The sequence below is a fragment of the Pteronotus mesoamericanus genome, unplaced genomic scaffold (genome assembly GCF_021234165.1).
Source record: "Pteronotus mesoamericanus isolate MK-2021 breed Mesoamerican mustached bat unplaced genomic scaffold, CSHL_Meso_final contig_25, whole genome shotgun sequence".
In the NCBI taxonomy this organism is placed as follows: domain Eukaryota; kingdom Metazoa; phylum Chordata; class Mammalia; order Chiroptera; family Mormoopidae; genus Pteronotus; species Pteronotus mesoamericanus.
This window is the reverse complement of record NW_026555105.1, coordinates 28,927,770-28,949,226: the sequence shown is the minus strand read 5'-3', so window position 1 is coordinate 28,949,226 and position 21,457 is coordinate 28,927,770. Positions and strand designations below refer to the sequence as shown.

Below are 21,457 nucleotides of genomic sequence, written 5' to 3'. Positions count from 1 at the left end.
AGTGATAACAATAGTAATATTAGGATACAACTGTAGAGTTTTACAACTCATTTAGTTCTCACAACAATATCTAGAGAATAATTCCTATTTTAGATATGATCAACAACAGGAACAGTGTTAATATCCTTGACTTTCATGACATTTGGATAAAGGTCAGAGAGACTGAATTGTAATAGTGAAAAATTTAGCACATCAACTGCTACAACTTGATACATGGAGATACTTGGATAGTTGATTTGTAGAATTAATAAGGGACTGAAACTTATTTGATGTAGGCATATATTCACTTAAACTCAAGATGAAGTTCTGTGCATAAATTGTGCATATTTATATGCAATGAAATAATTCTCTAATTAGAAGTGGCAAAGGAGACCTGTTTCGGTCTCTGATGGTGTTGATTGTGTTTCCTTTCACTTAATTAATTATTTAATTGAATTTACTGAGGTGACATTGGTTAATAAAATTATATGGGTTTCAGGTGTACAATTCTACAATACATCATCTGTATATTTTGTGTTTACCACCACAAGTCAAGTCTCCTTCCATCACCATTTATCTCCCCTTTACCTTCTTCTACCTCCCCCCACCTCCTTTTCCCTCTGGTAATCACCATATTGTTGTCTGTGTCTATGAGGTTTTCTTTTCTTAATTACTTCACTTTTTTCACTCAGCGCCGCAACCCCCGCTCTGATAGCTGCCGGTCTGTTTTCTGTATCTATCAGTCTGTTTCTATTTTGTTTCTTTATTTTGTTCATTACATTCCACATATGAATGAAATCATATGGTACATCTTTCTCAAACTGGCTTATTTGACTTAGAATAATGCTCTCCAGGTCCATCCATGCTGCCTCATAGGGTAAGATTTCCTTCTTTTTTTATGACCAAGTAGTATTCCTTTGTATACATGTACCACAACTTCTTTACTCACTCATCTATGGATAGGCCCTTGGGCTGCTTCCAAATCTTGGCTGTTGTAAATAACACTTCAATGAACACAGGGATACATATATTCTTTTGAATTAGTGTTTCTTTCTTTCTCTCTCTCTCTGTATACACACACACACACACACACACACACACACACTCCTAGAAATGGAATTGTTGGGTCATGCTTTCTTTCACTTTAATTGTCATGTTTGTGGCACATAAGATTTACAAGGCATTTGATGAACATTAGTTGATATTCTTAACCATCCAGTGAAATAGGCAAGGCAAGCATCATTATATCCCTTTTGCTTTGACATATATAGACGAAGCCTTAGGAAAGTCTGAAGATTCCTGGTTGAATTCTCTTTCCTTAGCACCTGAATGATACCCTTTAATTTATAACTGTGAGGGAGGCAGCAAATTGCCTTGAACTGTAAATTTTTTTCCCTCCAATTCTTGTTAGGGGAGGGTGTGGTGGTACATGGATGCAGAAATTGGATTTCATAGATGAAAAATAATGTGCTAAGGCAATAGTAGGTATTGCTTTGCATGCAGCTCCTTGATCACCACTAATGAATACCACTTTTTATTTTTTAAATTATGTATTGATTTTTGAGAGAGAGACAGACATTGATATGTTGTTCCACTTCTTTAAGCATTCATTGGTTGCTTCTTGTATGTGCTCTGACCAGGGATCAAACCTGCAACCTTGGCATATAAGGACAATGCTCTAACCAACTCAGCTACCTAGCCAGAGCTAGAGCGCCAGTTTTTAAAAGCAGGTGATAGGAATTAACAGGCGTTTCATTGACAGTGGATGGGTCCAAAGAATGCTTGGAAGTAGGTGGAAGGCAGCACATTTCTCTATGGTAGTGTTTTGGGGGAGATGCTCAGAAGCTGGCATGTATCTCATGAGAAAGTATTACCTAAGGTAAGGCTTCCCCAAAAGCAGACTCTGAAACAAGGATTTGGGGCAAGTAGTTTATTCGAGAAGAGATTCTAGGAAACACAAATAGTGAGATGGGAAAGAGATAGAGAAGAAAAGGTGGTCAAGAAAGAGTGATAATCATCAGGCAAGTTATCATGTGAAGAACTAGGATTGATTCTGTGGGTGGATCTCTGAGAGATAATGTAGAACACACACACTTAGAGCTCTTCCAACCCAGGTCCAAGGAAACTGGGTATCTATTCACCCATCCCCATCCATCCTGGTTGAGAACTGCTTCCAGGGACATTAAAACTTTAGCATTTTTTGTGCTCCCTCCCCCAAGGCAGAGAATTACAGGATTCTTTACTACAACAGCTTTTTGTAAGTAGAGATAATTACTTAGAGGGTGTAGACAGCACACCAGCAGCGTCCTGTAGAAGGATTATGGGCCACATTTTTCTGAGTTTGAGGAAAGAGGATCATGAACTCAAAGCAGTAAACCCCCTATGACAAGAGCCTAGAGGAGCTAAGGATGTAAGGGTGGGTGGGGAGCATCAGCTGGGGGCATCCTGCCTGGGACTGAACTCTGGGATGTTAGATACTTATTCTGGAAACAGCCATGGGCACTATGGTTAAATGACTTGTTAATAGTTTACTTTTCTTTAGTTTTCTTGTTTCCCAAAGCCTCCAACATTGTAGAAGATTGATTTGACTTCTTTGTAAAACCTAGATGGAGAACCTAAGGTATGTGACTAACTTACTTGAAGGTAAATTACTAAGTTGATGATTGTACAAAGATCATGTAGAGCTAGAATTCCTAAACTTTAGACCATAAAATTAATACTTTCAACTCTTCAAAGAAAATTTGGCTTGATAATCATCCCTTGCACAGTTTCATCCTCTGAATTGCCTCCTTGTTTGGGCCAAGGATTTTGCAAGTCTCTTCTGAACAATAGGGAAACACTTTAAACTAGTTCTGACTGAGTTGCAGAGGAAGGGCTCAGGGTTACAAAGTGAAAAGATATAGGTAGTTTTGCACATTTATTTCATCATTCTTGGCCCGTCCTTCCCAAATGGGTTTACCCTGGACATATTTCAGTTATTCTAAAACTTGAATTCTCTGTTTAAACTTACCTTATTTGTGAGGTCTTCCCCCATCATTCTATATTATTATATTTTATTTTTACTTTTTAAAAATATTTTATTTCTTTTTAGAGAGGGGGAAGGGAGGGACAAAGAGAGGGAAGGAAACCCCAATGTACAAGAGAAGCATCGATGGGTTGTTTCCTGCACACCCCCAGCTGGGGACCAACCCCACAGCCCAGGCATAGGCTCCAATTGAGAACTGAACTGGTGACTTTTTGGTTCATGGGGCGACACCCAACCCATTGAACCACACCAGTCAGGGCCCTATCACCCTTTTTAAAAAACATTCTCTTTCCTATCTCCTGCACTCTTTACCCCATCGCTGTTTTGCATTTCTCTGTGACACTATCTGATATACTTTATACTTTACTTGTTGGTTTATCTCCCCAGCTTGAGTGTTAAGTTCAGTGAATGCAGGGAATTTTCTTCTTCTCCCGCTCTCTGCTCTGCTCTCAATACTTAGGACCTGGCATAGAAGTCCAGTAAATATTTTACAAATGAATAAATAAATGATGAAAGGCAGGTTCACCAAGATCTCCTGCTAAGAAGTCCAGTACATTATCTTTGCTTTTCTTTGTGAAGCCAAATATCTCCTGGAGTTTCTGGATGAATTGAGGGAGGCACCATCCTGAACTTATTTGCCAGGCCTCTCTCTAGCTTTGGAGTCACACACACACATCTGGTTTGAGTCTTGCCTACATCACTTACTAGCTGGGAGATCTTGTTTAAATAAACTATTCTTTTCTTCCTCTGAAAAATGGGCTAATAATGCTTATTTTGCAGAGTTTTTAAGAGGGTTTAATGAGTCTACATAAATAAGGGACTTAACAGAGGACCTGGCATCTACTGGATGATAACAAAGTATGAATTTTTTTCCCTTTCTCAATTTCTGGTGCAATCTTCAATTTGATGACAAAGCAGTGACACAAACATTGAGGAAAGTTGGTCAAATCAGATGTTGGGGGAGGATGTGGAGGAAGGATAACAGAAACTAGAAATAGGCAGACAAAGGAAAGGACTCTGTTGCTAGGACCCAGGGGCGCCTATTACCTTCTGTCTGGCCAGTCTTTTGTAGAAGGGTCATGGGAGAAGGAGGCAGAAGATTGAGCCTTTACAGTGTTTCTCCTTACCACAATCATTATATTTCTAATGTACTTCCTGAGTTGGCACATGACCCAGAGCAGATTCATCCCCAGGGAGTATGTTCTCCTTTAGCCAAAAGGAGTTGATTGCATTAGAGCTGAGGTTTAATAAACTCAATTATCAAAAAAATATGCTTCAGAGTGAACTATGTGATGGACCTGAAAGCAAAGTGCCCACATCTTACCTTTCATGTACCCAGTGTGGGGTTTTAATTGCTCAGACAATGTGGAGACACACTCACTCACCTGACTGAGAACAGATGGAATTTGGAACAGTTTTCTAACATGGCCCATACACTGCCCCCTTAGCAGCTTTGATGTATGTAGTATATTTATTCACTTTTTATGTCTCTTAGCATCTTCTGTAAGGAATAGATGTGTTATTATTAACCTCCCTGAGCATCTCGTATATCTCTAGAACCTGTTGTGAGGCTTGGAAAGAAGGTAAAGAACTACAAACGTTTACTGAGAATGATGAGTTTGTCCTCACTGTTTTCACCTCTTAACTGTTCTCATGAAATCTTCAGAGCTGCTGGTAAAATTATCTGCAGCCAACCAGAGCATCCCGAATAAATTAATCTGCATTGTATTATGGGACAGGAGAGGCAGAGGAAGTGGTAGAGGTGAGGGAGGTGATGGCGGTAATGGTGGTAGCTGGTGAATGTGGTAGAGAAGTCAGGGGTGGAGGCAATGGTGGTGAAGGCAATGGTAATGGAGGTGAAAAAGGTGATTGGGAAGGTAGCAGTGATAACGGTGAAGGTGCTAGTTAAGATGGAGGAGGGGTGGCAGGTGCACCAGGAAGGTGAAGGTGAAGGTAGTTGAGGACGTTGTTATGGTGGAGGTAGAAGGGGTACAGGTAAGGGTGAAGGTGATGGTGGTAGAAGTGTTGGTGGTGGAGGCAATGATGGTGGAAAAATAGTGATTTTAACAGAATTGAAAACACATGTCCACACAAAATCTTATACATGTGTTCATACAAGCATAACTCATAACAGCCAAAAAGTGAAAACAATTCCAATGTCCATCAATGGATGAATGGATAAACACAACACAATATGTTTTCCATATATTATTTGGCCATAAAAAAGAATGAAGCTGTGTTATATGTTACAACATGGATGAACCTTGAAAACATTATGCTAAATAAAAGAAACCAGTCACAAAGGATTACATGACATCTAATTCCATTCATATGATATGTTCAAAGCAGGCAAATATATAGAGACATAACATAAATTAGTGGTTGCCTACGGTTGGGGATAGCGGGATGGGAGCAACTGTTAATAGATATCAGGGTTTTTTGGGGGGTGACAATATTCTAAAATTAGACTGCACAACTCTGAATATTCTAAAAACCATTGAATTATATACTTTAAATAGGTGATTTGTATGATATGTCAAAAAGTTGTTAAAAAGTTGGTGCAGCAGTGGCAATGGTTGCAGAGGACTCAATTTTGGTGGTGATATATTGGGGAGAGGAAGGAAGAGTAACGGTCAATTGACAACTGACATACCTTAATCTATTTAGGGCCAAGTCTGAGCACCACAGACTTTTTCCCATATCTTCAGGAAAACTATATATATCCCCAGAGTCAACACTGAATCTACACACAAGTATTTATGAAACAGATTGTAAAAAATCAAGCCAAGTTTCAACTGCCACTGGAATTGTGTCTAATTAAGAGGCATCTTTGTTTTTTCCATACAGTATACTCAACACACAGAATTGGCTTCTTAAGGGCAATGGGACAGAGTGGCCAGGCTTTCCCTTCTTGTGTGTGTGCAAAATCAGATGGGGTCCATGAAGAAGTTAAAGCAGACATCTGGTGTCTATAATTTTTAATAATTTTAAACTAGCTACAAAATGTCAATCACTTCACAAACTGACAGAGGAGACAGGAGGAATTTAATATTACATGCTGTAATGATATTTATCTCACAGTTTATCTATATTTCATTCATTTATATTATTTTTTAAAGGTTTCTTTATCAGCTACTAAACATCTCAGCAATTTGGTGTGCATAGCTCTAGATTAAGCAACAGAGAATTGAACTGATAACAAACCACAGGGAAAATGGTGATTAGTAAGAGTCAGCCTTATAAAATTTACATCTCCACACTGTTTCACAGCAAGATTGCTTTCTCCAAAACACAACCTTCAAAAGCAGCAAACAAGCCCTATGTTACATCCATTTGACATAGTTTCAGCCAAACATTTATTTTGCTGGAAATGATTAAATGGTGAGTGTGTCAAATTCATATTTTTGTAAAATTCTTTTTAAAAAAAAGGATGATTATGATTAATAAGTCTATATATTGACAGAAAGAAAGTGACACTACTGCAGTTTTGCTGGTATAACTTAATCTTGACAGTATCTCAATACTGAGCATGCTTTGTTGTTTGTTTTGTTGTTGCTGTTGTTGCGTGTGTGTGTGTTTTTTCTCATCAGTATGCTACTGTCATGGAAAGATTTTGTTTAAGTAGGAATCTAAAAATCTATTTAGTTCTCATGCATAAATGCATAAATCACATCACTTTTAGTGCAATGCCTGTTATGTAATTCCACGTTGTCTAATCATGAAATCATAGATGACAGCCATGAGGAACCAAAGACAGCAAATTTTGAGAGTTTCAGAGCCTGACACCCAAAGAAAGGACCGTGGCAGTAGCTCTGTGGAATGTCACAGTTTTACAAGAACAATACTGTGATTGAAAGAATCAACAGCACATTGAGCATTCCTAAATTGTTGTCATTCAGCAAACGCCACTGAGGAGAGAAAAAGAAAAATGAAAATCACGACATCTTACGTAGGGAGTTAGAGCCACCAAATGATTACTATATACAACCTTTGGAAAGAAAGAGACCCAGAAAGAACAAAAGACATAATATTTTTGGGAAACTGATGGACGACAGAAGACAACATTCACAATGGAGGTGGACTGATGTGTGTATGTGTGCAGACCTACTAGGTAATACCATGAGAAAAGCATGAAGGTGCTGTCTTGCTTGACAGCATTTCGAAGAGAACACAGGTGAGCACATTTAACCACTCCCCAGCATCTTTGTTGCACGTTGGTTGGCCTCATCAATTCTGGTTTTGTTGGAATCAGCCTAGGAAAGGGGAAAGAAAACAGAATCCAGGTTACACATTAACATTTCACTCATCCCTGTGGGTCTAGTTCAAATACACCCTTTTAGATGAAGGCACCTTGAAACTTCACCAATCAGAATTGACCATCTCTTCTTTGTGTTCCGACTATACGTAGACATGATCATAGAAATTTGATCTTAGTTCTCATGACTGTTTTCCCCATCAGAGAGAGTCCTTTTGAGGCCAGAGTTATATAATTTATCTTTCTCTCCTAAAATGATACCCAGTGACTCCTATGGTAGGCTGTTACATCTGTTGCATTGTGTTGAATGATTGCCACTTGTATAGTTGGGCTCAAATCATGGATAACTTATTAGTTGTGTTACTTTTAGTAGTGTTAAGTAGAGTAAATTACTTAACATCATGGGGGCTGTCTCATCTATAACCTAGGGGCAATAAACGGTACTGCTAATAAGCATGAGTGTCTACTATGTTTTGGTAACAGCGAGATAGACATCAACTATGAGGTACTGTTATTAGCTCCCATTTCCAAGAGAGAAAACCTAGAAGAGAGGATTTAGGCAATTTGTCTAAAGTCATAGTACTAGTAAATTGGGACACCAGATTCAGAAGACAAGAAACCCAGAGTCAGAGTCTACACTGCTAGTCATTATGTTAACCACTTTACTTCTTAGATTTGCTATAAGGAGGAAATACATTTATACACATACTGTGCTTAGAATATTGTTTTCCAGAAATTAAGTGTTAAATATATCTTATTTTACGATTATTATTAGGTGAAAATTGTGCTTCTGATTTGGGGATGTTTAGTAATTTTACAGCCCCATTTCTGAAGGCTCACTCCTATGAGTTTCATAACTGACTTGTTTTTTAACATGAGCACATTTACCATATTTTCATGCCTTGAATGATATTCTCAATGCTTGAGGTACCTTTTGTTGTATAGACAGCATGATACCCAGGGCTGCTGCTAAGATAGACCTTTAAACCCCAGAAAATATACTGTTCATAATATCACTGAGAAACATATAAGTCAGCAAGTAGAGGCAAAGATAAACATTCTAGGAAAACTGAACTGTTTATCTATCAACCAGTATTTATTAAATGATTATTGGTTTTGCATCTACTACTGTGCTTGGTGCACTCCAATCTCTATCAAGTTGGGTCTTCTTTATTCAGTTTAATTGTGAATTCCCAGGATCCTAGGGTTACCCATATTTAAATAGAGGTTTGCCAAGTGGAAATAGAAATATTTCTAGATTATTCATAACTCTAAATTATCTGGCAATAGATTCTTACCATCTGTTTGGATTATCAAGATTTGACTTTCAAAACAAGTCAGAGAGCGCATTAAATTTCCTTGCTTGTTTTGAGCTATAGGCTCATATTTTTGATCTTGGGTTCCTAATTTGGAAAATTATATTTTCTCCAATTTTACTTGGCTTTTTTATTTTATCCTCACCCTAGGACATTTTTTTTCATTGCTTTTAAGAGAGGGAGGGAGAGAGAGAGAGAGAGAGAGAGAGAGAGAAACATCAATGTGAGAGAGAAACATTGATTGTGTATGAGCCCCAGGGATCAAACTCTCTTCCTGGGTATGTGCCCTGACCGGTAATTGAACCCACGACTTTTGGTTATGGGACAATGATGCTCCAACCAATTGAGACACACTGGCCAGGGCAATTTTTTTGGGCTTTTAAATCTTCCTTCTTTAGCTACAAATCCTATCAGAAATAATGACATGTTGGTGCAAAGAAAAATTATGGGCTTAGAACAATATGAAATGTTTCTGCCAATTGAATTATGCTATTTTCCCAGACTGAGAAAACCTCAAATGAAAAAAAAAAACAACTTATCCATTTCAACATGAATGACATTTCTGGAGGTGAATGCTCTAGGACCTCCTGCATTGAGAATGCACTAGTGAGCTTCACATGGAGGAGCAAGAGGATATTTTAAAGTAGAGCATGAGATTACTCTGGATATCTTCAAAGGATTTGGGAGGAGCTGAAACAGACCTGTGTTCAATGAGCATCTGTGATTTTTCACCTAAATTCTTTCTGAAGCATATCAAAATTCCAACCCATACAATATCTGACACAGGGGTGCCACATCTTTATTATTGGTATAACAGAAGTAGTATTTTTTAGAAAAGAAGTCCTGAAATAATCTCCTTTTAGATCTCTTCCTGGTATTTGGAGAATGCTCCTGTGTTTATTCTATTTATATGCTTTAGAACTGTATTTTTGGAATGCATCTCATCCCACTTTTCATATTTTTATTTCAAGGATCCTGAACTTGCTGGCATACCCAAGATATGCTTTATGGTTTGTCCTTGTGGGAAAGCCAAGATGCCCACTGGAAAGTCAGTAAGAGAGTCAGAAGGGGCCATTTAGCCTGTCCTTCTGAACATGATGTAAATCTCAAATCCAGACCATGGCAGGTAGCTTTTAGGCCACAGCTCAGACTTCCAGAAGTAGAGGCTCACTATCCAACACAGCAGCCAGTTCTGATCCCAGGTTTGAACTATATTCTCTTATTATCTTTCAGATGAGAAAACCAGGTCATGAAGCCGGTGCAGTAAAACCCTGTTGGGACTTAAATCTTAGTTTTCAAATGCCACATTTCCTTGTTGATAGGAGAATATGAGGATTGCTAAAGCTTCAGCCTCACTAAGTCACTGTGTGTTGGTATCTATCACTGACAAAGATAAATTGAAGTTTGAACATCACTAAGTTATTTCCTTAGCAATAGTTCCTATAAGATATCCGATATAAATTTGCCCCATTTTAGTTTTATGAAAGAATAGTACCTTTTTAACCTTAGAATATATATATGAGGGGTGGGCAAAAGTAGAGTTACAGTTATGAGTATGCAAAACATTTTATTCTTGTATTATTTATTAATTATTATATTATTGTCCACACAAACAACAGTAAACCAACTTTTGCCCATCCCTGTATATATAAATATCTGAATTAGAAAGCAAGGTTTTTAAAATTAGATGGAATTAGAAGAAGGCTGTTGTTGGGGTCATGACAGAATATGAGAGAAACATCAGAAAATTCTCTCCACTCCTACTGTGTGATTTTGATTTAATATTAGGTATATGGGAGACCTTTGCACACCATTTCTTGTGATCAAAAGTGAGAACATAGGTAAGAAGGTGAAGGTCTGTTAATTATGAAACTCACATATCATGCATCATTTGAGGGCAATGCTGGGTTGCAATGGGCTCTGACTAAATCATGTCCAGATTGTAATTACCGGGGGAGAAAAAGCTAGTTATTCAAAGGTAATGAGACCTCTTCCCACTCCTTAAGCAATTCAGCATTCAAGGAATGACACCAGCCATAATGGCTGTTTCCCATTTGACTCTTGATTAAACCATATAGCTGGATATGTCTTTGTCCTTGTAGTAATTTGGGCCCAGAATGAAATGTTTTCCCTAAAGAAGACAGCTAGAATTGTAAAGTGGCAGAATTAAAGTGCCACTTGCCTTTCCAGGAACAATTTTTCTTGCTTAAAGTCCAACTCCATCAATAAAGGTTGACCCCTCTCTCTTAGTAAAATTTCTCCTCCAGAACTCTAATTGAGTTACAGATACATTATCTCCCAACATCTTTGAGTAAATTGGGTCCATTAATAGAAAATGACTACTTGTTTTTTCAAATCATTTTTCTGTTGGAAGGTAGTTCAGCAATTATTTCTTAGTTGATTTTTCTAGGCCATAATGGGTTAGGTCAGTTTGTGTTGGCTCCAGTGCTTTTTAAAACTCTCTGTATCATTCTAAACTCTATTGATTTGCTCAGCATTAAAAGCTTTAGAATATCAAAGCTCTAAACAATGGTAAGAACAGTATGACTTATAAAAGTAAGCAAAGCACAAGCATTTTGCTAACAAACACGGACATTTGTGTAGCTCATATTTGATCAGGTAAAATATGTGGTCTGATATTTTTCATATGGAGGCCATAGAATATAACAGGACAAAGTATTCCTTTTTTGTCTGTTTATTCCATTTCCAAGTCAGTGGAGACCGCTTGGGTACCAAGAAACTGAGTATTTAGCCTTATGATTCAAGAGCTCTCAAAAACATCCTTCTTTGTTCACCAAAGTAGAATAAACTGTTAAAAGGAGATTCAGGATGTCAGGCTCTAAACTTTAATATCTCCCAGGGAATAAACTCACACATTATAAGATTAGTCAACCAGAATTCATTATAGATGCACAGCTATCATTAAACCTATAATGCATCCTAATTTTTTCCTTTTGTCATTTGGACATTTTCAGATATTTAAGTAACAATCAAGACTCTACTGATTGGTGAGGGGATGGAATGCAAGGACATAGACGCTGTGTCAGATTTGCATGATGTGGAATATTAGGGTTTCATGTGCCAAATCTTTTTATAAAATCTTTCCAGTGTTTTTTTCTCTTCCCTTCTAATCTCAAGCTCCCAAACCCTCCCTTCCCCATTCTATTCTCGCCACTCTTCCTTATGCCTCTTGGTGACATTATGGTCTGAGTTTTAGAGTCACATCTGGTGCTCTTGTGTGAACTCAACCATGTCACACTATGGTCCTGACTTTGAAATCTGGATATGTGTATTATTGGACCAGAAATGGAATCTGAGCCTCTTTGAACTAGCATTAAAGCTTTGGCATTTATACAAATCAAAGCTTATATTCACCTTCTGGTTAAACTAAAATAATTATTCTTTTCTCCATTTCCTGATTTTATTTCTAAATCATATCCACTTGACAAGCTCCTAACCATCCTTTAAGACTCAGTTCAAATTCAAGTCTTTTTTTCCTGAGATTTTCCTACCCTCAACCCTTAAAATCTTTCCTCCTGTAACCTACTTAGCATTTCATGTGTGGTTGTATCAGTGAATTGCATTTTCTGCGGTAATAAATTCATCTGGAAGCTCAGAGCCTCCTCTTGGCTGAGAGTTTCTGGGCAGCAGGGACAGTATCTTTCTCATCTTTATAAGTTCTGTGATGTCTAGCACAATGCCTGAAATAGAGGTGTCCCTGAGGAATATCTGCTAGATTAAATTCTACCTCTATTTACTTACCTGTTGCTGAATTTTTATCTCAGAGTAGATGAAATTTTCTACCTACCAGTGTGCCTGAATCCACTGCCATGGTCTGAAGGTTGCATAATGCCCTTCACACTTTCTCAGTGATTACTTCAGAAGAAGTAGCGAACAATGGAAATGTGCTGACTGCCATGTGCTCACCTTCTCCATGATCCTGTCGATCTGGCGATTCTGTGTATCGATCTCATTGCCCATATCCAGGGCCATGTGACGGAGGTTTCCAATGATGCCGCTCACCTGCTCCAGGTTTTCATCCATTTCATTTTCTCGGGCATCATTTGTTACCCTGGGAACCAAACAGCAATTTTTGATGGATAGAGGCTGAGAAAAAACTTAAATACAAGGACCCAAAACTTAGGAAACAATCCATAGACCTCTAGGTATCAATCTTATCCATTTGAAAACTCCATTCAATATGAGGACAATATTTAGCTTGTATACATGAGGAAATAATTATTTGTTTTCCTTTATTTTATTAGAAAGTAACTTTAAAATGCACTTTTGAACCCTTGAATTTCTATTTTTAAAGAATTTCTATTATTAAATAGATTAATTAATTTACCTCTTTTCACTTCTGCCAGTGTATCATTTTCTCCCTTCAAATGTTTATCCCAGTTCTCACTTTTTAAGAATAAAATTACTTTAGTTGGGAGGATTTCAGGTCAGAGAATGAAAATGGAACTGGTTAGAAACTATATTTTTCTTTCTGAATTGTCAACTAAAATCTCCAAGAGCCAAATTCAGAATGAAAGAAAAAGCCATTGTGCTAAGGCAGAGCATGTCTCTGCTCACTTCTCTCCTATTGGGGACCAATGTCAAAGGGAAGAGTAATGATGATTTCAATCTGCCTTCTAATCCTGCTTGCTCCCAAGAACTCCAAAGGGAGTTCCTTGTTTAAGATGATTTTTATTTGCTTAGATGTCAATGCTATGGGGTTTTGGTGGCATTGTAAATGGGTTATGTCAGGGGAAAAAATGTGATAAAATGTTTTGTTCCAGTTTGAGTGGGAAGAAAGGAGTTGGTTTTCAAAGTGCCTTACCATCTTGCCATATTTTTTTTCTATAACCAGCTTGAAAGTTAAAAAGACAGTAACTCTTTATTGCAAACAGTAGGTACTTACACTTACTCCAGAATGTCCTGGCTAAATGACATTTTCCCACTACAGATGGTGATGGGCTAAAAACGTTCAGAGGGGTTAAAATCCTTCCCTCATGGTAACTCCTAATGCAAACTAGCCTGCTAAGCTTTTTAAAGCAGCCCTGTCCAGAGAAAATTAGAGGGGAATTTCCTAGCTTTTTTTTTTTTTAATGTAGAAGAAAAGCTTATTTAAATGATTGTCAACAGCTAAGGCATACTATTTATTTGATGGTTCTCAGCCTTGGTTGCAATATTAGAATCACCTGAGGAGCTTTAACAACTGCAGGTGTCTGGGTCCCACTCCTAGGGATTCTGATTCAGTTGGTGTGGTTTAGGTCCATGCCCATGTATTAAAACAAAACAAAACAAAACAAACATTCTTCCAGTTATTCTAATATGTGGGCAGGATTGAGATCCCCTGGTTTAGTTTCCCTGAGAGTAGACAGAAACAGGCATAAAATTGCCATCTATGAAGCTCTAGGTAGATATGTAGACCTCATACCTGAGTGACAGTCACCTGTCATTTGAATCTGCATTATTGGTTGGCAACATTAGTGGACTGGTTATAGACAGCTGTACGACTACCCTAGTCACTGATGAGTCCTGGTGTAGTGGCCTATAAAAAGGGATCGTTTTTTTTTCTTTTCAACAACAGATATTTGTTACTATTTTCTAGTCTCCTGAAACCTGAGTTCTGAATTAACAGATCTGTGTAACTTGAGATTTTTAAAAAATAGATATTTAACTTGGCTTTTGCTTCCAGATTGCAAAGGAAATGATTAATAAGAAGCCAGGTGTGCTCATTATTCTCTATTTGTACCTCCAGATTTGTTCTCTGATCTCTCCACAGCTGTATCACCCAGGTTTTCTCACCTCTGACTTCCAAAGGACTTTGGCAGATGGCCAACGAGAGACTGGAGGGCAAGAGGAGTAAGGAGCTGGGGCATCTATTGCCTTTCTCATTTCCTGATGTTAATAGTTTTGTCAGTGGCTGCATTTCTCTACCTTTAGTCCCTGCCCACAGCCCTCGCCCTAGGGTTGTGAAAACGGCTCTCCCCTGTCCCTTCAGAACTCTTCCTGCTATTGCTAAACCATAAATGCTTTACCATTGCTTGTTATTAACCTTGTCCATACCTCAGTAAACAATCTCTTTAACAGTTCTCTTCATGGAATTAACCTCATGGAACGAGATGCCTGTCTGCTGCTGCATTGAGCCTGGATGTGATCATGTGACTTGCTCTGTCTGATGAGGCTTTGGCAAACATGACACAAGCAAAAGCTTGAAAAGTGCTTATGAATTGGAGCCTACCCCATGGAATGATTCTACTACCCTGTAAGAAGCCTGAGCTATCCTGCTGGAGGAAACATGACAAGAAGAGAGGCACTCTGTTGCAGCCCCTGCCAATCCCAGCAAATGCTGACAGTACCCAAATAAGTGAGGCCATTTTGGATCATTTCACACCCAGTTGCCTGTAATGAATGAGCCCAGGAGAGGCTGTCAGAAGAACTGTCCCACTAACCGACAGATCCATAAGTAATAAAATGGGTGTTGTTTTAAGAACCACTCAGTTTGGGGTTGTCTGTTATGCAAAAATAGACAACTGCTACAGTGTTGGCTGCACAAGGCTCACCTGCGAATGAAGCCACCACTGATGGCCATCTGCTCCCGTTCGTCCACCACACGAGCAGGCTGGCTGGCTACCACTCCATCCTGATTATTGCCCCAGGCTTTTTTGTAAGCATCACTTGATTTAAGCCTATGCAAAAAAGAGGGTGAGTAACAAAGGCAAGGGGGTAGAGCATCAAGCTCACAGCAATGGTTTTCTCTTCAAGCAAGAACCGAACCAAGCAAATGATTTTTAATTTGAGGCGTTAGAGAATACCGATATATCATAATATGGACCCAAAGAGTTGGCCACCACCATGCCTCAGCTACTCAGCATTTCATTTCCAATTGAGTGAACTGCAATTGTCAAGACTGTAAACTTTTCCCACAGTTTGTTCTTGTTTTGGTATGTTTTTGTGGTTTAGTTAGATTTAAGACAAGGATTAAGGTGGCTAGAGGACATTGAGTTCTATTTCAGTGACATGGTTATACTTTGAGACACAAAACACACAGGAAAACGTACTGGCAGACAGACACAAAACAAGACTGCCAAGTAAAGTGTGTACATCACACCACAGCAACACACTGTCATCAAGAAAACATACTTGACCGAGTTTTTACACACCATCATGAAGAATTCCCTGTTGAATCTTTTCCCCCAATGCATGTGTGGAACTAACCATTCCAACTCTGCATGAAGGACATAAAGGACTGGTGGTTGGCCAAGGATGATGGTCTCTGAGTTGCCTCTAGTATGATCTGAATTAGATAATATATCGGTACTTCCAAACAGTCACCATACATCCATAGTTGATGTACAAACCTTTGTCCACAGAGACAAAAAGTAAAAGAGGCATGGTGAAATGAATGCAGGAAAATAGAAGAGAGAACAAGCCATCTAGCACCAAAAAAGGAAAACCCCTCTACATAATCTTCATGCACCAGCTACAGGCATGAGTAGAAAATGAAGCATTCTCATTTAAGCCAAACTACTCCAGAAGTTGACCATTCTTGAAAAAGGCACTAGCAGGACAGTAATAGCCTTCATGAGGATTTGAAACGCAGTTTCAATTGCTTCTTTGTTGGGCTCAAGGGCAGGGTGGGAGTGAGTACAAACTCCTACTTCAAGCTATCCTGGATGTGGCCCGAGGGGAGTGGTCTGGAACTGGTGTGGTCTTCATGGGCCATATTTTACTGAGCTGCCTTGGAGAGAAACTTAAAATCCAGGCATACCTGTTGTGCCCAATAGAAATATGTGCAGCATATTTTAGTGGGTGTGTTGTAATTTGAGGCAATCAAAGATGTTGTTACGTTCTTTGCATAGTAGAAACCACACACCTTTTAGTCCAAAACCAAAACACTTCCTTTGGACCCATTTTCACAATTTCTATCAAAGACGTTTATCCCTCTCCTTTTTTTTTTTTTTTACTTTAACTAGACAACCAAAGCTATCTATTAAAACTGGTTCTAATATAAAACTTAATTGGGGAACAAACAACCCTGGAGACAAATTGGAAAACTGCACAGATAGAATTGCAGTAACTCTCACAATCTAGTATATAAAGCCAGAGTCCTTAGAGCAGTCATAATTTACCGTGCTAAAGGACTAAAGAACCATGGGTCCACTTAGTTGGACAGGATGCAAAAACTAATTTAATAGAGCTCAGTATCTGGCTTTGTTTTTTTTTTTGTTTGTTTGTTTTTGTTTTCTTGTTTTTGCTGTTGTTCCCCAACTCCCTATCCCCTCCTACCTCACATTAAAAAAAGTTACATGGACCTGGTGATGTTTTCTGCTATGTAAATATCTGGTATACCATCTTTGGCAAAGTCAAGGGGGTAGGAAAGTTTGCGTTTCTGAAAGAAGGCGAATCACTGCACTCACAATGCTGCACATAGACTCACATAACTGCCGTACATCTATCATAATCCTTCGAAACATGCCGAGACAGGGCGAAGCCCTCAGAGAGTCCAGGGCACCACCAGACACTGCATTGTGACACATGGTTTTTACAGCATTATTTACACACAAAGGGAACACTTTGGTCAAGCTTTGAAGCTCAGATAGGGTCTCCTGTGGAGTAAGAAATCTGTGCCAACTAGTATGTGGAATTCATAAGGGTCATCATTTCATCCAAACATTAGAATCCATCCTAAGGGGCCCTACCTCCATTCTTTCTCCACACACAGTTGATGAACGGGGAAAATGTATCTTTCAGAATTCATCACAAAACAGGTAGAAATCTCACCTGGTGGCAAATAGCCACTGAAGGATATACAGTAAAATCTTGACTAACTGGAATGCTTTGAAATGAGTTATTTTAGTGAATTATGTGACTTTCTTAATTAAAAGTGAGCCACAGAGGAAAATTTTGTTTGAGCGTGAGTGATGATTATCAGTTAAATCCTTGAGCCACTTTCTTCCCTTAGTGTTAGGGTGGTAAATGTGATCAAATCTCTTCTTGGTTATGGTTTCTCTTGATGTGTTTAATGACCTTTCCTCTAAAGATCAACTCTAATTGTTTGGTTCTCTTAGATGTGGAGTTATAGAGTGAAGACTGAGTGAAAGAATCCAAGCTACCCAGATTGCCCATTTTCAATCCCTGATGTTAATTTTTCCCCCTTTGTTCATTTGTCTCTTTTTGCCGAAAGAGGAAGGGAGCAAAAATATAAGTACAATCAACGGTTTCAGTTAGCTAGATTTCCAGTTAATCAGGCTTTACTGTAGATCATTCTTTTTAAAAAGAAGTTTTAAATTTATTTGTAAATTGAGCCCCTCCCCCTCCTAAACAGGAAGTGGGATATTTTAAATCAGCCTCAAAGTTTAAAGGATGTAAATGGTCACACAATCAGCTAGAAATCACATCAATTTCTATTCTAAAGGCTAAGATCAGGAGGGCTTTGGGGAAAGAGGTTTCTGTTTAAAGGGAAGTGGGAGGGGTAAGGGAGGTCATGTAATGGGTTTAATTTTCCAAATGCATGTTGGACGATCCGCTCATGCATTTTATTCCGCTGCTAGTCAAATGAAATTATCTTCCAGAACCCTCATTTTCAGGTTCCTTCTGTTGCAAACCTTTATAACCACATGTCACATTTCTGCTACATTCCAAAAAGCGTTGCAGAACCTTGAGAACAGTTTAATGTTTTGTGATGTTGTACATGCAAAATCTACACATTTCAACATTTTGGCCAGTGTACAGATAGATCTTCCAAGGGGGAGAATTTGAGAAGGATGGGTCCAATTTGGGTAAGGCTTGAGCACTTCTTGCTGAAGGACTCCTTGCCTCTGCCTTGGGTATGGCTATGGCATCTCTTGTTTAATTGCAGATCAGGTTTGGCAACTGGTGGGCAGTTGAAAGGGTGAATCACTGTTAGGGACTCTAACTCACAGAATGCTTACCTGGGCCAAATTCCCTGTCTTGTTTGCTTCTGAAAAATCAAACCTTGATATACGTGCTTCTCATCTTCTAAACTCACCCCTAATCTTTTCTAAATCTGCAATTTTGGTTTTTAGGGATGGGAGAAAATAAAATTCATTGGGTGCCTCTTTCTGGAGGCTAGTCGGTGTCTCAAAGTACACTTTCTGGAAAATGTTGAAACGTTCATCAATAAAAGTTGCTGACAGTGAAGCTTTCACTGTAGTATGCCTGATTTTTAATGCATCAACAGTAACTCCCACTAATATCATCTATGCTATGAGATGAATGCGTTGTAGACGGTATTGATCTGTTCTGCATGCCACATGCTCATCCTGTCTTTGTGCCTGGCAGGAATGAGCTTATCAAGGCTTGGAGATGGGCCTTAGGAAACCAAAGCTTCAGGCAGGCAGGCAGCACCTACTTGTTACAGGGACACACACAAAGCCCGCAGAATTTTCCTAGGTCCGTCAAATTCTTTTCTGCTTCTTTCATGTCCTTATTGATTTGGTCCATCCCTTCCTCAATGCGTTCCAGTTGTTCTGATTAAACACAAGTATTTTATCCCCACAGAATGAAGCAGATGGAAAAGGACAAAGAAAAAAAAGACAAAACTTCAGACATTCACTTTGACATTAAAAAAGAAAAAAAAAAAAAAGAAAGAAAGAAAGAAAACTGGACGCCACAGATTAGAGCTGGTACCCAGTACCTACTTGTTACAAGGACATATGAAAAGGCCACAGCATTTCCCTAAATCTTTTAAATTTTTCTCGGCCTCCTTCATGTCTTGGTTGATATGGTTCATGCCTTCTTCGACACGATCGAGTTGTTCTGGTTAGGACAAAGGGATGACAGTGTGGAATGAATTTTTTGGGGGTTTCCAACAGAACATGAGAAATGACTATGTGAAACGGAATTTGAAAGATAAAGAGAGAGATTACAATGCATTGTCTGAGGATGCATTGCTGTAGACCGCTTCTGCTGCCCTATGAGGTCAGGGGGAGAAGGAAATGAACAAAAATGATGTTCAAAATTGTTTGCAATTCAGACATGATGGGATGCGGTATGTAAGCCTGTTGGATTCTGAGTGTCCAGGAAAAAAGCACAGCAGATTCACTTGCTCAGACGCCAGGGAAACGCAAGTGAATGAAAAACAAGGCGTTAGTTTGTGTGATAAGCGTTCAGATCTAGTGCTACTAGACAAAGTATTTGCTTCAACCTTAAAAATGTCTCTATCTTGGTTTTTAAGCATCTTCAACCAAGTAAGAGTAGGAATGGCAGGGAGGGTAACAACTACTAAAGTGATAATTAGCAAATGGCCATCTAGCCAAAAGTAGCCCATGGGTAGTTCTTGGTTTTGAATACTTAATTCATAGAAGTTGTAAAAACAGCAACATCAGCACACAATATTACAAGGACTGGAACATTTCAGTTCATCCTTCATCGTATGACTTATTTGGTATGAAAGCTTTAGAAGGCGTTTCACTTCTCTGTCCCCTGATCTCCCATTCCCTACCATGGTGGTGGCGGGAGGGGCGGGGTAGGGGGTTGGGGGGATGTTAGATCCCAGCCACAAGGAGAAAGCAGGGAAAATAACTGCATGAGTCTCTGGAGGAGGAGCAATGAATCGGAACTTAGAATAATACTGAATCATCGCTGCCGGCAAAGCTGACCTTAGTGTATTGAAGACATAGATCGATAGCCATAAAAGTGAATTACACTTCTAGGTTGCTAGAGTTACATGCACTAACTTGATTAATTTTTCAAAAGTTGCGTCACCAAGTTGAGTAAACTACAAATTCAATGAAAGGATTTTTAAAATAGCTTTTAAAACCATTAAAGGAAAGCAGCAATGGGATATCTTGGTTGTCTAATTACAAAACATAATTACACTTCCATTCCTCTTTTCATCTATACTTTCATGCATGCATGTCTATACTTCTGGGAGTAAGGGCATGATTAGAATAAAACTGACAAATACATTTCCAGTCTATGGGCATAAATAATCACTTAAAAACAATTTCACATTAAATGGTACAGTGAAATTATCATTCTGAAAAACAAAGTTTCACTAGTGACCCAAATTGGGGAGACTGTATGTTTGGAAAACAAGAGCTTATTGTTTTCTATTTTCTGAGGCTGAAGAACAGAATTCAGCTTATTAGGAATCTGCCGTTTTTGCTATGCTTTTCAAATGACCAGTGAAAACAAAATTTCAATGTTCATCCAACACTGGATAGCTTGAGGAAATAACAGTGTAGTACTGGTGACCTTTTGCTGAATAAATGCAGGTATAGTAAGTAAGGTCTTTAAGACAATCCTGGAAAAAAGCTATAAACAGACAAACAAATAAGTAAATAAATGGCAATTCTTTACATCCCAGAAGATTTCATGCTTTTTTAAAGACTTCATTCTAGTTTCCTTTAAAAAAATGGAATAAATTAGTTTGTAGATCAAATTAACTATCAAATGAAGAGATTGGTGGGAGGAATCAATCAACATAATGAAAAGAACCATGTTAACTACAGGCAAAAATAAGGTGCCAAATCTCAATTGAATAGTTGCTAATGGCTTCCTGGAGTTCTGGTTTGAGATGAGATTGAAGGAATGTCCAGGCTCAGAGGGAAGAAAGCCCGTTTGACTCAACTAATGACGGCTGAAATACACATAGATTCTGGCCTGGGGATATGTATATATTCAGGTATTTGCTCTTCCTGAAGAGTTTCTCTTGAGTTTATATTTTTGATCAAAATATTAACTCTTTGACTATATTTCAGGGGTCCCACTAACTGTGTTTCAAGGGATTAGGAAGTAACAGAAAAATTGGTTCACAAGAATTGGACTTCTGAATGAAATAATTCAAATTAAAAGATAAAAACAAGCAGGTCCAAATCCATATTCTGAGCGCTAGGTTCTGCCATGGTCTCTGGCTTGCTCAGT

The 21,457-nt window shown here is 38.6% G+C and overlaps 1 protein-coding gene across 1 annotated transcript in view; it reads right to left on the bottom strand.

Moving 5' to 3' along the window:
* Nucleotides 1-5,965: 5,965 nt before the first annotated feature.
* The window catches only part of SNAP25 (synaptosome associated protein 25), an 80,728-nt gene continuing 65,236 nt past the window's right edge, over nucleotides 5,966-21,457 (bottom strand). Inside the window, exons 5-8 of the mRNA XM_054574050.1 lie at nucleotides 18,942-19,059; nucleotides 15,130-15,255; nucleotides 12,503-12,647; nucleotides 5,966-7,257 (exon numbers count right to left, since the gene is read on the bottom strand). Of these exons, the coding sequence (XP_054430025.1) occupies nucleotides 7,189-7,257; nucleotides 12,503-12,647; nucleotides 15,130-15,255; nucleotides 18,942-19,059 (458 nt within the window). The 3' untranslated portion in view covers nucleotides 5,966-7,188. The remainder of the gene's footprint in view (nucleotides 7,258-12,502; nucleotides 12,648-15,129; nucleotides 15,256-18,941; nucleotides 19,060-21,457) is intronic.